General features: G+C 40.3%; 1 protein-coding gene across 1 annotated transcript in view; it reads right to left on the reverse strand.

Moving 5' to 3' along the window:
- Positions 1 to 2,107: 2,107 nt before the first annotated feature.
- Positions 2,108 to 16,096, reverse strand: part of LOC132394147 (long-chain fatty acid transport protein 6-like) — a 158,864-nt gene continuing 144,875 nt past the window's right edge. Inside the window, exons 9-10 of the mRNA XM_059969943.1 lie at positions 15,196 to 15,326; positions 2,108 to 2,963 (exon numbers count right to left, since the gene is read on the reverse strand). Of these exons, the coding sequence (XP_059825926.1) occupies positions 2,787 to 2,963; positions 15,196 to 15,326 (308 nt within the window). The 3' untranslated portion in view covers positions 2,108 to 2,786. The remainder of the gene's footprint in view (positions 2,964 to 15,195; positions 15,327 to 16,096) is intronic.

A 16,096-nucleotide genomic window follows, 5' to 3' on the forward strand; every position in this document is an offset into this window, starting at 1 on the left:
TTAGGCCACAAACTTATCAATCACCCCTGCTGTGGACACTTACTGGAGGTCCAAGATACGTATGCTCCACGACCACTGGACTAAGTGTGTAAATGTAGGAAGGGACGATGTTGAAAAATAAATGTGCTGGGTTTTCTAAAATTGACTCCTCCTGCCTTAGGCCACAAACTTATCAATCACCCCTCATATAAAAAAAGTTGAGGAAAACTTACTGAAGTTATTTCATGCTTTATTTGTCCAGGCACATCTAACTCATCAAATTATGGGGTTGATGTACGGGTGCTGATTCAGAATTGCAAAAACATCCTTAATTAAATGAATTACTATATTCAAAGTATAGTTGAGTACAGAAATCGAAATCTCACAGAAAATCAGCTTTTAAATACTGAAAAATTATGATAAAATTCATGACTATATAAATGAATCTGCTGTTGATTTTGGAGAATAATTTATCCACAACTTTCCTTACATAGTGCTAAAACATATAAACATTACATGAAATATGAAAAAAACTTCTAACTGCATGAGATTACCAAGAAGCTGCATGGAATTCTAATTACATTTTTATTATTATTTGTGCAGAATAAGTCAGTGAATAAATATATCACCTTGGTACAGGAACTTCGATGGAGAAAGGTAGTTCAAGGTTTAATTCATTGATCTCAACCAAGCAGTAATTCCCTCCATCCTCTGGACACTCATGGCTCAGACTTACAGCAGTTGAATTTTTTTTTAGTTTCATAGGGACAGAGCAGGGTATTAGCAATCAGACTAGAGCGGGGGTCGGCAACCCGCGACTCCGGAGCAACATGTGGCTCTTTTACGTCTGTGCTGCGGCTCCCTGTTGCTTTGGGAAATAATTGGTCAGTATTTAATTAAAATGTATTTTATGTTTGTTAGTTTTTGAAATGTAATTCTAAATTTGAAGATTATGGTGATCTTGTACAATCTAAATAAGACGTTGTGGCGACCCATTTCCTGACACATCCGAACCGGCTCACAATTAGCCAGCATTCCGGCTAAGGGAGATAGCCTACGGGGGTTTGTGAGTATGTGTCTTTTGCAGCATCCGCGCCCATGGGGGGCAGGTTGAGGGAGGCTTAAAAGCAAGGCTGTTTAGTTCGAATAAAGCTATCTTTGACTGCAGTTTACTGACTGCGTGTAGCACACCGCTACAACGTGTTTTTATCGCTGGCTGTCCAGAGGGGAGGTGCTGAAACGCTTTGTCGCGTGTCTGGAAGAAGTGAAAACTTTCCTGGGCAGCAAAGGGCTCACCTTTCCTGAGCTGGAACAGCCAGAGTGGCTGGAAAAGCTACACTTCATGGTAGACATGACAGCGCACCTGAACACGCTGAACACAGCTCTTCAGGGGTAAGGACGTACAGCCCTGCACATGTTGGAGGATGTTTTGGCATTCGAGCGCAAGTTGACAGTGCTTGCCAGAGATTTACAGAAAGGCACATTGTCTCACCTCCCCAATTTGAGAGAGTTCAAACAAGGTCACGACATGATAAATTCGGAGTATTTACATTCTGCAATCATCGCAATGCAAACATCATTTGGGAAACGCTTCTGTGAGTTCAGAGAGGAAAAAAACACATTATCCTTCCCGGTCACTCCCCTAAGCATCGATCCATCCCTACTGAATACGACTGCATTGTCAGGTGTGAGTCAACCTGACCAAGTATGATAAATATTTTAATTGCCTATTATTTTACGTATATTCATATGTTTTCATTGTTCAGTGAAATAGTCCTTTTATTTTTCAGGTTGACAGCTGGCTGACGTTATTTTTGGTTTGCTGCTGGCGGCAAATTTAAGTTTGGCGTTTTTCATAAATACAAGAAGGACTCAAATAGACGTTGAGTATTTTACTTAAAAGTAACCTTCAACCCAACATCTTTTTTTCGGAGTTCAAAATGTTTTTGTTGCATGCAGAAATGTAATTTCAGTTTCTCTGCAGGAGTTCATCAATTTCATAAATGCAACACATTATAGTTTGTTTATACATAGCATAAAGGCAAAACAAAACGTTGTATGCAGTGTTATTTCATTTTAAATGTCAAATGGGTTTTGCGGCTCCCAGTGTTTTCTTTTCTGTGGGAAACGGGTCCAAGTGGCTCTTTCAGTGGTAAAGGTTGCTGACTCCTGGACTAGAGTCTGGGCCTCCGCTCCACATTCGAAGGCCAGCAACGTGGCTGTGTGACAAAGGACATCTGTGGATGGATGTCGGGCCGGCAAGCACTGTGGAGGAAGACAAGTAAAGGATGATGGCTGCTGCCTCCCCTCCCCATGTCAGCAAGTCCCCCCAGGTTGGTGGGTCAGAAGTCCATGCTGGGAGGAATCACAAGGGTCAGTGACACTCGAGGAACACACGGTAGGAATGAAAAGGATACTGTGATTAAAATTATACCTGTATATTTAACAAGATTATTGGGATCTGGGTGAAGAATTTAAATGTGTCTTATCAGTGATGCATGACAACACTGACAACCACCTGGGAGGCTTTATAGCATTGTTTGGTCAAGAAAGAACTAGTGCAGACTTCTTTTAAATAGTTTAGAAACTTTTTTAAAATGTATTTAAATTCAAGGTGCATTTTGTTACAGAGATACAAGTTAAAATCATACACAAGTTTTAAAAAACTGAAAAATTACATCTTCTGATAAAATGTTGATAAAATACACTTGGTATTAAAATTAATGCCAGAAAGCTATCTGCTAATCGATTGGTCATATTGGATTCCTGTAGTCATAACAGAAAAATGTGCACATTGAAAATATGGTTCATAATTTTATCTCGAATGACAAAATCTGGTTGTAGATTTGTTCCGTCATCACGATGTAAGATTTCTCAGTTGTATCCAGGAAATACAAAGGTTCACTTATTATTTTTGGATTAAATGCTTCTTCAACCAATTTAATTTTCTTTCTCTTGAATGTTTCGGTCATCTCCATGGTTTTCTAAATGACAGTAAAACAAATAGAACTCATTACAATTTATAAATGTTCCCTAAAAGGAAAGCATTACATTATTCACTGTGCACATTTGACCTTCATCTTCAGATATCACAAGTGTCACTGGATCTAGCTTAACATCTACAGCATTCTACACTGGTTGGATACAGACACAATTATATTAAAATTAAAGCTCAAATTCTCTTTGCATCTTAAACCAGGTTAAACAGTCCATGGGCCTCTTCTGGTGCGTTATTGGAGAACAGTGTCCTTGGTAGGCTCTGCATTCTGGGATGGTCCTGATTATGGGAAGCTGGACCAAGATCATGGTGGAATGGTGGATTCAGATCACAACGAGTCTTGGTGTCCAGTTAATGTAGTACAAGTGCAATGGTAAACAAGGTTAGGAGTAGTAGAGGATTGGGAAGCAAATAGATCATGATCCAATTATTTTTCTATGTCTATTCAAATAGTACCCACTATCTTCTCACCAGAGATAACTACAATATGCACTTTAGCTGTACATTGTTGCTTACTGTAAGACATGACAATTTGTCCATTTTAGAAATGTGGCTGCAAAGATCTTTAGATTATGACATAGCGTTTCAACAAATACATCCAAACTTGTTACTGTTGCCCAAATAACAAATAACCTATGTATCAGCCTATGCACTACTAACAAAAAATACATTTAAAAATTTCTTTCACAAAGTGGCATTTTAAATGTTCTTAGCACATCTCCTTCCTTCATCCACAGTTCTGACATAAAGTGCAAGAAGTTTACAGATGTTTTCAGTTTGAAACTTTCCACTTTTAGTTCTTTCTCATCTCAGGATCTACTCCTCACTTTCCTTTAACCTTGGGGTAGATGTCACAGTAGTCTTCATCATTTAAAACTACTCCATTGGTCACTTGGAATATAGATCCCTCCAACAAAGAAAACCTCAAAATAATGCAACCGTAGCTGACAAGCGAAGTCCAAGCTATTGTAAAAGCAAAATAAAGGGCATACAACAAAGCAAAAATCAGCAGCAAGATAAAGGATGGGGAAACTTAACTTAAAGAATCATTAGGAGAGAAAAGATGAAATATGAAAGCAAGCTAGCAAACAATATCAAGCTGGACAGAAAAAGCTTTTTCAAGTATAGGAAAAATAAGAAAAGAGATGAGAGTCAATATAGGGTGTCTAGAAAACGAGGCCCAAGAAATAATAATGGGGGACAAGATGATGGCAGATGAATTAACTGAGTATTTTACATCAGTCTTCACTGTGGAAGACATGAGCAGTGTGCCAGGTGTTGAAGAGTGTGAGCGAAGAGAAGTGAGTGCAATTACTATTACAAAGGAGAAGGTGCTCAAAAAGCTGAAAGACCTAAATGTGTATAAGTCACCCCGACCAGATGAATTGAACACTAGGGTTCTGGAAGAGGTAGTGGTAGAGATTGTGGAGGCGTTAGTAACGATCTTTCAAGAACCATTGGACTCTGGCATGTTTCTGGTATACTGGAAAATTGCAAATGCCACTTCACTCTTTAAGAAAGGAGGGAGGGGGTAGTATGGTTTCCTTCAGGGAAAATCCTGCCTGTTGAACCGGTTGGTAAGAGGCAGCGAATGGGAGTAAAAGGATCTTTTTCTGGTTGGCTGCCAGTGATTAGTGGTGCTCTACAGGGGTCGCTGTTGGGATCGCTATTTATGCTGTATATAAATGATTTAGATGATGGAATAGATGGCTTTGTTGCCAAGTTTGCAGATAATACAAAGATTGATGGAGGGGCAGATACTGTTGAGGAAACAGGAAGGCTGCAGAAGGACTTAGACTAGGAGAATGGGCAAGTGGCAAATTAAATACAATGCTGGAAAATGCTTGGTCATGTACTTTGGTAGTAGAAATAAATGCGCAGACTGTTTTCTAAACAGGTAGAAAATTCAAAAATCTGAGATGGAAAGGGACTTGGGGGTCCTTATGTAGAACCCCTTAAGGTTAGCTTGCAGGTTGAGTCAGTGATGAGGAAGTCAAATGCAATCTTAGCATTCATTTCTAGATGTCCAGAATATAAGAGCAGGGATGTAATGCTGAGGCTTGATAAGGCATTGCTGCAGCCTCAACGTGAGTATTGTGAATGGTTTTGATCTCCTTTTTGAAGAGAAAATGTGCTGCCATTGGAGAGAGTTCAGAGGAGGTAAACAAGGCTGATTCCATGAATGAAAGTGGTATCATATCTGGAACGTTTGATGGTTCTGGGCCAGTACACGCTGGAATTTAGAAGGATGGTGGGGAGGGGGGGGGTCTCATTGAAACATTTCAAATGTTGAAAGGCCTCGGCAGAGAGGATGTGGAAAAGATGTTTCCCATGATGGGGGAGTCTAGGACAAGAGGGCACAGCCTCAGGATACAGGGGCATCCATGTTAAACAGAGATGAGGATAAATTTCTTTAGCCAGAGGGTGGTGAACTTATGGAATTTATTGCCACAGCTAACTGTGGAGGCCAGATCTTTGGGTGTATTTAAGGCTGAGATTGATAGTTTCTTGATTGGCCATAGCATCAAAGGTTACGGGGAGTGGGACTGAGAAGGGGGAGAAAAGGATCAGCCTTGATTGAATGGTGGAGCAGACTCGATGGACCAAATAGCCTAATTCTGTTCCTATATGTCTTATGGTCTTATGGTCTAACCCTTAGAGGCAAGTGATCATAATATGATTGAATTCACCCTGAAATTTGAGGAGTAGAAGCTAAAGTCAGATGTATCAGTATTACAGTGGAGTAAAGGGAATTACAGGGGCATGAGACAGGAATTGATTGGAAAAGACCACTGGCAAGGATGACGGTAGAGCAGAAATAGCATGAATTTCTGAAAACAAATTCGGAAGGCACAGGATAGATACATCCCAAAGAGGAAGAAGTATTCTAAAGGAAAGATGACACAACCATGGCTAACAAGAGAGTTCAAAGCCAACAAAAAAGCCAAAGACAGGGTATTTAATAGAGCTATGATTAGTGGGAAGTTGGAGGATTGGGAAGCTTTTAAAAACCAACTGAAGGCGACTAAAAAGTCATTGAGAAGGTAAGGATGGAATACAAAATTAAGCTAGCAATAATATTAAAGAGGATACCAAAACCTTCTTCAGAAAGTGGGTGTTGTGGATAGTGTGGGGGACTGTCAGAGGTTACAGCGGGACATTGATAGGATACAGGACTGGGCTGAGAAGTGGCAGATGGATTTCAACCCAGATAAGTGTGAGGTAGTTCATTTTGGTAGGTCAAATATGAATGCGGAATATAGATTTAATGGTAAGGTTCTTGACAGTGTGAAGGATCAGAGGGATCTTTGGGTCCAAGTCCATAGGACACTTAAAGCTGCTGCACAGGTTGTCTCTGTGGTTAAGAAGGCATATGGCACATTGGCCTTCATCAATTGTGGGATTGAGTTTAAGAGCCAAGAGGTAATGTTCCAGCACTATAGGACCCTGGTCAGATCCCACTTGGAGTACTGTGCTCAGTTCTGGTCGCCTCTCTACAGGAAAGATATTGAAAACATAGAAAGGGTGCAGAGGAGATTTACAAGGATGTTGCCTGGATTGGGGAACATGCCTTATGAGAATAGGTTGAGTGAACTCGGCCTTTTCTCCTTGGAGTGATGGAGGATAAGAGGTGACCTGATAGAGGTGCATAAGGTGATGAGAGACATTGATCGTGTGGATATTCAGAGGCTTTTTCCCAGGGCTGAAATGACTAGCATGAGAGGGCATAGTTTTAAGGTGCTTGGAAGTAGGTACAGAAGAGATGCCAGGGGTAAATTTTTTATGCAGAGAGTGTGAGTGCGTGGAACTGGCTGCTGGCAGTGGTGGTGGAGGCAGAAACTATATGGTCTTTTAAGAGACTCCTGGATAGGTACATGGAGGGCTATAGGGAAGCCTAGGTAATTTCTAAGGTAAGGACATGTTTGGCACAGCTTTGTGGGTCAAAGGGCCTGTATTGTGCTACAGGTTTTCTATGGTTCTATGTATAAAGTATAAAGAAAAGGCAAGAGTAGATATTGGATCATGAGAAAATGATGCTGGGGAGGTAGTAATGGGGGACAATGCAACAGCAGACAAATTGAATAAGTATTTTGGATCAGTGTGGAAGACACTAGCAGTTTGGTTGAAGTTCCAGATGTCAGGGGACATGAAGTGTGAAGGTTCTTGTGAAACTGAAAGGTTTGAATGTAGATAAGTCACCTGGACCAGATGGCGTACAACCCATAATTTTGAAAGAGGTGGCTGAAGAGATCATGGAGGCATTCATAATGATCTTTCAAGAATCACTAGTTTCTGGAATGGTTCCTAAAGATTGGAAAACTGCAAATGTCATTCCACTCTTCAAGAAGGGAGAAAGGCAGAAGAAAGGAAACTGTAGGCCATTTAGTCTGACCTCAGTAGTTGGAAAGATCTTAGCACTGATTATTAAGGATGGGGTATTTGGAGGGACATGATAAGATAGGCCGCAGTCAAGGAGAAATCTTGCCTGTCAAATCTGTTGGAATTCTTCTAAGAAGTAACAAGCAGGTTAGACAAAGGAGAATCGGTTGATGTTGTGTACTTGGATTTTCAAAAGGCTTTTTTCAAGCTGCTACACGTAAAGCTTCTTAACCATCTATGAGCCCATGGTATTACAGGAAAGATTCTAGCATGGATAACGCAGTGGCTAATAGGCAAAAGACAAAAGGTGGGATTAAAGGGAGCCTTTTCTGACTGGCTGCCGTTGATTAGTGGTGTTCCACAGAGGTCTGTGCTGGGACTGATTCTTCGAGCGTTATTTGGATGATGGAACTGATGGCTTTGGTCGAAATTTTGCAGAAGATGGAAGATAGGTGGAGGGACAGGTAGTTTTGAGGAAGTAGAAAGGCATCAGAAGGATTTAGACAGATTAGCAGAATGGGCAAAGAAATGGCAGATGGAATACAGTGTCGGGAAGTATATGGTCATGCACTTTGGTAGAAAAAAATGAAAGGGTTGACTGTTTCCTAAATAGAGAAAAAATACGAAAAGCTGAGCAGCAAAGGGGTTCGGGAGGAGTTGTGCAGGATTCCCTAAAGGTTAATTTGCAGGCCGAGTCTGTGGTGAGGAAGGCAAATGTAATGTACAATGTCCTGTGTATGTTACTCAAAATGGCTTCTTTGGTTTGTTAAGAGTAGGAATGCTTCTTTGTCTGATAAGTGTTTCTCTCGCAGTTGTTTAGCTTTAGACTTGCTGCTATGGGGATTGTATTCATTTGTTAACCAACGGGGAATGTTATTTTGTCTTGTGAGGCTGGGAGCTTGGGGGGTTTTCGCGGGTTTTCAGGAGAGTCAGGAAGAAGACACCGAGGAAGGTGGACGTGCGCTGCACTGCTTGGTTGACCACCGGGGGTGGTCCCAGGTGCGAAGACGTGGAGGTCGGAGGAAAGTGACGAGGGGTCGAATGGTTCGATGGTTGAGCTCCAACGATGTGCACTAAACTGACTGAACTTTGATAAGTTGGCGCCTTTTAATTTTTCTTTTCTTTCATATATATTGTATTGCCTAGTACTCTTTTAGTTTTAGTAAACACTTTAAAGTGTATTTCATAACGGTATCTGGTGTGAATTTGATACTGTGTGCATGCGCGAGACATAAACTTGATTCCCACAGCACCTGCGTGTACGGGAGGTGGGGTTGGTGAGTGGCTGGATCTCATTTTCCCCTAGACATATACCAGCCTGTTGGGTAAGCGTTACAGTAATGTTAGCATTCATTTCAAGAGGACTGGAATATAAAAGCAATGATGTAATTATGAAACTTTATAAGCACTGGTAAGGCCAAACTTGGGAGTATTGGGAAATGCTTTGGGCCCCTTTTCTTGGAAAGAATGTGCAGAAACTGGAAATGGTTCAAAGGACGTTCATAAAAATGATTCCAAGATTGAATGGCTTGTCATATGAAGAGCTTTTGATGGCTCTGGGCCCGTATCCTCTAAAATTCAGAAAAATGAGGGATGACCTCATTGAAAGCTATCAAACGGTGAAAGGTCTTGATGGAGTAGATGTGGAGAGGATGTTTCCTCTGGAGGGAGAGTCTAAGACAAAAGGAAACAGCCTCAGAATAGAGGGGCATCCTTTTAGAACAGAGAAGTAGAGAAATTTCTTTAGCCAGAGAGTGGTGAATCTGAGAAATTCTTTGCCTCTGGCAGCTGTGGAGGCGAAGATTTTATGTATATTTATGGAAGAAGTTGATAGATTCTTGATTGGTCTGGTCATGAAGGGATACGGGGAGAAGGCAGGAGAATAGGGCTGATTAGATAATTGGATCAGCCATGATGAAATGGCAGAGCAGACTTGATGGGCCAAATAGCTTAATTCTGCTCCTATAGCTTATGGTCTTATGATCTTAAAAAGCACCCCTTCACCCTTACCTGTTCTATCCATTTTCAGACTCTATGGTCAAATTTTATTGCCTTTTGAAATTGTTTCTGAAATTTGCAGTGCGAGCATAAAGTTCCAGTTTTCCTGGTCCACGTGGGTACCAATGACACAAGTAGAACGAGGAAAGAGGTTCTGCTAAGGGAATTTGAGCAGCTAGGGACCAAATCAGAAAGGTCCAAATAGGTGATCATCTTTGGATTACTACCTGGGCCATGTGCAAATTAGCACAGGGTCAAGAAGGTTAGAGAGCTAAATGTGTGGATCATGGATTGGTGTGGGAGAAGTGAGTTTGAATTCACGGAAATTCTCAACAGTACTGGGGAAGGAGGGAGCTGTACCAATGGGACGGGCTCCACCTGAACCGTGATGGGACCTGGCTCCAAGCAAATCGCATAACTAGGGCTCTGGATCGGGCTTAATCTAAATGGTAGGAGGTTGGGTTCAACAGATTGGAGAAGTAATGTAAAAATGAGAAGTGTAGATAAAGAAAATGCAAAAGGTAAAAAAAAGAGAAAAGTAAGAGTGGAGTGAAGAAAAGTCAAGTGCAAAACAGTAAAATGTTGCAAGATTTTAAACTCACAATGAGTGTAAGGGGACTATATTTGAATGCCAGTAATATTCAAAACAAGGTCAGTGGTCTTGTGACACAGATCAGCACAAGGGGTATGATTTAGTGGCCATCACAGAGACGTGGTTGCAGGGTGGACAGGATTGGGAATCAAATATCCAAGATATCAGGTAATACAAGCAGATAGGCAGGAAGGTAAGGGGCGTGGGGTAGTGCTCTTAATTAAGGATGAGATCAGAGCGATAGTGAAAGTTGATATAAGATCGAAGAAGCAGAATGTTGAATCCATCTGGGTAGAGGTTAGGAATAGTAAAGGGAAAAAATCTCTGGTGGGAGTTGTTTTTCAGCCACTGAATAATAACATTACAGTGGTACAGGCATTAAACAGAGAAATATCTGAAGCATGTAAGAATGGAACAGCAGTTATCATGGGGGATTTTAACTTGCACATAGATTGGGTGAATAAAGTTAGTCCAGGAAGCCTTGATGAGGACTTCATAAAATGCATTTGTGATGACTTTCTTAAACAGCATGTTACTGAACCTACAAGGGAATGTGCACTCTTAGATCAGGTCCTGTGCAATGAGACAGGTAAATTTAGTGATCTTGTAGTTAGAGATCCTCTTGGAAAGAAATGACCACAGTATGACTGAGCTTCTCATACAAATGAAGAGTGTAATCATTCAATTTAAAACCAGTGTTTATGCCTAAACAATGGAGACTACAAAGGGATTTGGGAGGATTTGGCTAGTGTAGACTGGGAATACAGGCTACATAGTGGGACAGTTGAGGAACAGTGGAAGACATTCTAAGAGATTTTTCAACAAAAGTATATTCCAGTTAAAAGTATGGATAGTAAGCTGGGCGGGGGGGAAGAGCCAGCCTTGGATAACTAAGGAAATAAAAGAAGGCATCAAACTAAAAGCTTGTGCATACAAAGTCTCCAAGAGTAGTGGGAAACTAGAAGAATGGGTAAACTTTAAAAAGCAACAAAGAACAACCAAGCAAGTGATAAAGAAAGGGAAGCTAGATTATGAGAACAAGCTAGCACAAAATATAAAAATGGATATTAAAAGTTATTTTTTAATTATATAAAGTGGTAAAGGGTGGCTAAAGTGAATGTAGGGGGAATTGATATTGGGTAATGAAGAAACGGCAGAGGCTTTGAATGACTATTTTGTGTTAGTCTTCATGGTGGAGGACGTGTCTAACATGCCAAAGAGAGATGCTATGGATGTGATGGAAGATGAGGACCTCGATACAATAGCTATCACTAAAGATAGCACTGCGCAAATTGTGGGCCTGAAGATAGACAAGTTCCCTGCTCCTGATGGAATGCATCCTTGGGTACTGAAAGAAATGGCAGAAGTTATAGTAGAGGTTTTGCCAAAATTCTCTGGACTCTGGGAAGGTCCTAGTGGATTGGAAGATGAAGATTGTCACGCCACTGTTTAAAAGAAGATGTAAGTAAAAGGCAGGAAACTATAGGCCAGTTAGTTTAACATTTGTAGTTAGGAAAATGCTTGAAGCTATCATTAAAGAAGAAATAGCTAGGCATCTGGAAAGAAATGGATCCATCAGACAGACGCAGCATGGACTCAGCAAAGGTAGGTCTTGTTTGACAAGCTTACTGGAGCTCTTTGAGGATATAACAAGCACAGTTGATAGAGGGAATAGATGGACATTATTTACTTGGATTTCCAGAAGCCGTTCAATAAGCTGGCACATTAAAGACTTATCCATAAGATGAGGATGCATAGTGTTGGGGGTGATGTATTAGCATGGACAGAAGTTTGGTTAACTAATAGAAAGCAAGCTGTTGGGATACATGATGGCATTCTGGTTGGCAATCAGTGGTGAGCAGTGTGCCACAAGGGTCAGTGCTGGACCCGCAACTGTTCACGAGATATCTTAACGATCTGGAAGAGGGGACTAAGTGTAGTGTGTCTAATCAACTTCAGTCTGACGAAGGGTCTCAGCCCGAACCATTGACTGCTCATTTCAATGGATGCTGCCTGACCTGCTGAGTTCATCCAGCTCATTTGTACGTGTTGATTTGAGCACAGCATCTGCAGTGTACTTTGTGTAGTGTGTCTAAGTTTGCTGATGATAAGAAATTGAGTGGAAAAACAAATTGTGCAGAGGAATTGGAGAGTCTGCAGAGAGATATAGATAGGTTAACTGAGTGGGCAAGGGTCTGGCAGATGGAGTACAATGTTGGTAAATGCGAGATCGTCCACTTTGGAAGGAAAACTGGAAGAGCAGATTATTATTTAAATGGTAAAAAATTGCAGCGTGCTGCTGTGCAGAGGGACTTGGGAGTGCTTGTGCATGAATCACAAAAGTTTGGTTTACAGGTACAACAGGCTATCAAGGCCTCTAGCAATGTTGGCCTTTGTTGCTAGAGGGATTGAACTTAAGAGCAGGGAGGTTATGTTGCTACCGCTCAGGATACTGGTGAGGTCGCATCCAGTGTACTGCATACAGTTCTGGTCTCCTTACTTGAGGAACGCTATACTGGCTATGAGGAGAGATTGAGTCACCTGGGACTGTATTTGCTGGCATTCAGAAGAATGAGGGGAGGTCTTATAGGAACATACGAAATAATGAAAAGAATAGATAAGATAGAGGCAAGTAAGTTGTTTCCACTGATAGGTAAGACTAGAACTAGGGAAAATAGCTTCAAGATTTGGGGGAGTAGATTTAGTGGATGGGGAGGAAATGCTTTTTCCAGAGATTGATGAATCCATGGAATTCTCTCCACAACAGAAGCAGTGGAGGCTACCACAGTAAACATAATTAAGACGAGGTTGGATAGATTTTTGTTAGTAGAGGAATTAAAGGTAATGGGGAAAAGGCAGGTAGGTGGAGATGAATCCATGGCAGTAATGGATAATGGAGATGAATCCATTATTGAATGGCAGAGCAGGCTCAACAGGCCAAATGGTCTACTCATTCTCCTATTTCTTATGTTCTTATTTTAAAAACTTTATTTTTTAAAGCAGGCTTTACATATTTTTGGTCAATTAGGAATATATATACTTTAAATGCTTTGTCAGGGTTGCCCATGGCATTAAATACAGAAAAACAGGAGCAGGAATAGATTATTCAGCCTGTTAAACTTGCTGGGAATTCGATACAATTAAGGCTGATCATCTACTTTGATACCACATTTGTGCTCTTCCTCTATTAGCATCTAGAAACTTATAAATCTCCTTCGTGAAGCTATTCAACCATGTGGCCCCTAAACCCATGTAGTAAAAAATTCCACAAATTCACCAACTTCTGAGTGAAGACATTTCACTTTCTCTCAATCTGAAATATGCAACTCCATGTCTTGAGAGGGCAATTTCCTTGTTTTAGCTTCCCCAAAATGACACATACCTGAAACATTAATTGTTTCTCTGCCTGACCTACTGAGGGTTTCCAGCGTATTTTGCCTTTATTTTTAACTTTCAGGTGACAGTTCTCAGCCAATGTTCCACCCAGCTCTAAAGTCACTTCTCAGTACAGTTCATGGTTCTGCTCTTGACTTGCACGATGCTCTTCAAGGCATCAGCTTTCACACTGGTAAACACTTAGTTCCATCCCAATGCCACAATGCTTAATTCTGCAACTAGCACTGTTGGGTAAAATCACACATCCACCAACTCATGGATGAGTCTGAGCTTTCACCAACTGAATTCTGACTCAAGCAAAATTATTCTGTTTCTCACTGTTTGTGCCTATGATGAATTTGAATTTCTCAGACTTCTTTCTGGCATTATATTTATAGTTACTCCAGCGAACCTCACTGCATTATTCTAAGCAATATAGACCAAAATGACTTGGGGTGTTTCATAGTCATCCTTGATCTGAATTAGATAATCAAATCGATCCCAAGTTTCTCCAAACCTTTTTTTTTTCCAGATTTAACCAAACAGGTGAGGCTACACGTGAATTGCTAGCCTGCCTTAGTTCATGGCTGGTAATTTAACAGTCATAATCAGAATAAAATTGAATTGATAAGAACAAAAATATATATCTGTTACATCGAACTCCATGTCAGTGAGTTGTCTTGCTCAACTCTGAACCATCATCCTGCTTAATCTGCTCAATGCCACGACAAATCATATCCTTTAAGTTTTTTTGCTTTACAGATCAGCTGATCATGTTATCCATGTAGAGAACAGCTCTCCTGGTCAAGATAGTGCCAGTGAACAGCGATTCCTCAGGGGTCATCTTCCAGATAGTCTATTATTTTAGTTTTTCTATGTCTTCTACTTGTTCTTTTTATCTTAATTTTGTGTTTGGAGCCTGTGACACAGTCCATAGTTGGATCAAGTGAACTAGTGCCCTGCTGTCCCAGAAAAAACTCCAGGAGAGAAATGCAAGCATGAGCTACTGCAAGGAGAAGCTCAAAGATGAGACGAGGATCATGATCATCTACATTCTTCAACAATTAAAGCATTGAGGAAGATTGAAACATCAAGGTAAATTTGGAGGAGAGCGAGTAGTTCTTGGAGGGGTCGCTGATTCATGTCACTGCCCTAGGATGGGTCGCCGGTTCAGGTACCTCCCGTTGGATGGGTCGCCGGTTCAGGTACCTCCCGTTGGATGGATCGCCGGTTCAGGTACCTCCCGTTGGATGGGTTGCTGGTTCATATCACTGCACTCAGTAAGGCCGCTGGATCCAGATGCTCTTGGAGATATTATCAAAATTCTGAGATATAGGGATTGAACTGTAGTTCATAGTTACCTCTTTCAGTTCTATGGTCTTTTTTCATGTTCTCACCCATTCTTTCTTGTTGCTGATTGGTGGGCTGGGAATTTGGGTGATCTGGTAGTTTTTGTGCGAGAGAGGGGTTGGGGGGATTTAGGGTTTGCAAGTTTTGTTTCTTATTCTTTTCATGCTTGTGAGGGGGTCTGATGTCTTTCTTTCAACTACTTCTATGGTTTTCTGTGTCTTATGACTATCTGGAGAAGACAAATCTCTGAGTTGTATTCTGCACACGTACCTTGTTAATAAAATGAACCTTTGAGCCTTATTCATTGGTGTAGTTGATCACTTGATTTTTTAAAAATATCTCTATATTAATCAGTTTTTATATGCCTCTTTAATAGCAGACAGTACTTTGGAATTGAAGATGATAGTCCTATGTTATTATTCTATGAGCAAAACTATCACATTCATATATGGAATGACTGTTTTAGTGAGAAGTCAAACATCAGTAATATGTTAAACTGATTCAGGTATCTGTAAACATTGACCTGGATCCTCAGGAAGCGGGGGTAAGCATAGCCTGGCAGATGCTCCAGAACGTGGTTATAAATCTTTTTTCCATCAAACACTTGATCTGGTTTCAGGATGATCGCTGCCATTCCTATCCTGCCTTCATATCCTGTGAGATGAGCAAATACAATGGTTAGTTAAAATTTGGCTGAAGTTAAAAATAAACAAAAAATTAAAAATTTGTTTCATTTACGACTTAAATATACATTCTGATTTTTCAAATCTCACATTTCATATAAACTTAAACACTTCATATTTAATTAATTCTTCCCAAAATTTAATTTATAGAAACAACACTGATAATACTTTCATATCTTGGCATTTGTATATTTTACCCTGAATGCTGATGATAAAAGATTTTCTGTATACTATATGAAATTTTAGACATGCAATATAATGTCCTTCCATCCCTCCTCAATTCACAACCCATCATATAGCTTCAGAAGCCTCTAATAAGTTTTCAATATGAATTATAAACTTTCTTTTAGAAATAAACCTGAGTTGTAGTGTTTGAGGGAATAGGTTTTTGCTCTGCAGGCATGATAGGATTGCCAGAAAAAACTTAGCAATTGCTTTTACCCCTCCTTGACACTTTGGCAAAATGTCTGAAGTTGCAATAGGCTTCAAAGTAATGGGGAAAAACATAATTAGCTAAAAAAACATGAAAACAGAATTGAGCAAAGTGAAGGGGAAGAGGAAGGTACAATGAAAGAATAAGATGGTTAGATCTTTTAAATCCTCTTATATCAGTTTCATATATAACAGGATTAAGGAAGATTGGATTTTGAGGATCTATTGATATATTAAATATGACAAGATTATATAGTTTTCAGCATAATTTGACAAAATACATAAAGAATAAAGCTAAAGCACCAGGAG

The sequence above is a fragment of the Hypanus sabinus genome, chromosome 5 (genome assembly GCF_030144855.1).
Source record: "Hypanus sabinus isolate sHypSab1 chromosome 5, sHypSab1.hap1, whole genome shotgun sequence".
NCBI lineage: Eukaryota > Metazoa > Chordata > Chondrichthyes > Myliobatiformes > Dasyatidae > Hypanus > Hypanus sabinus.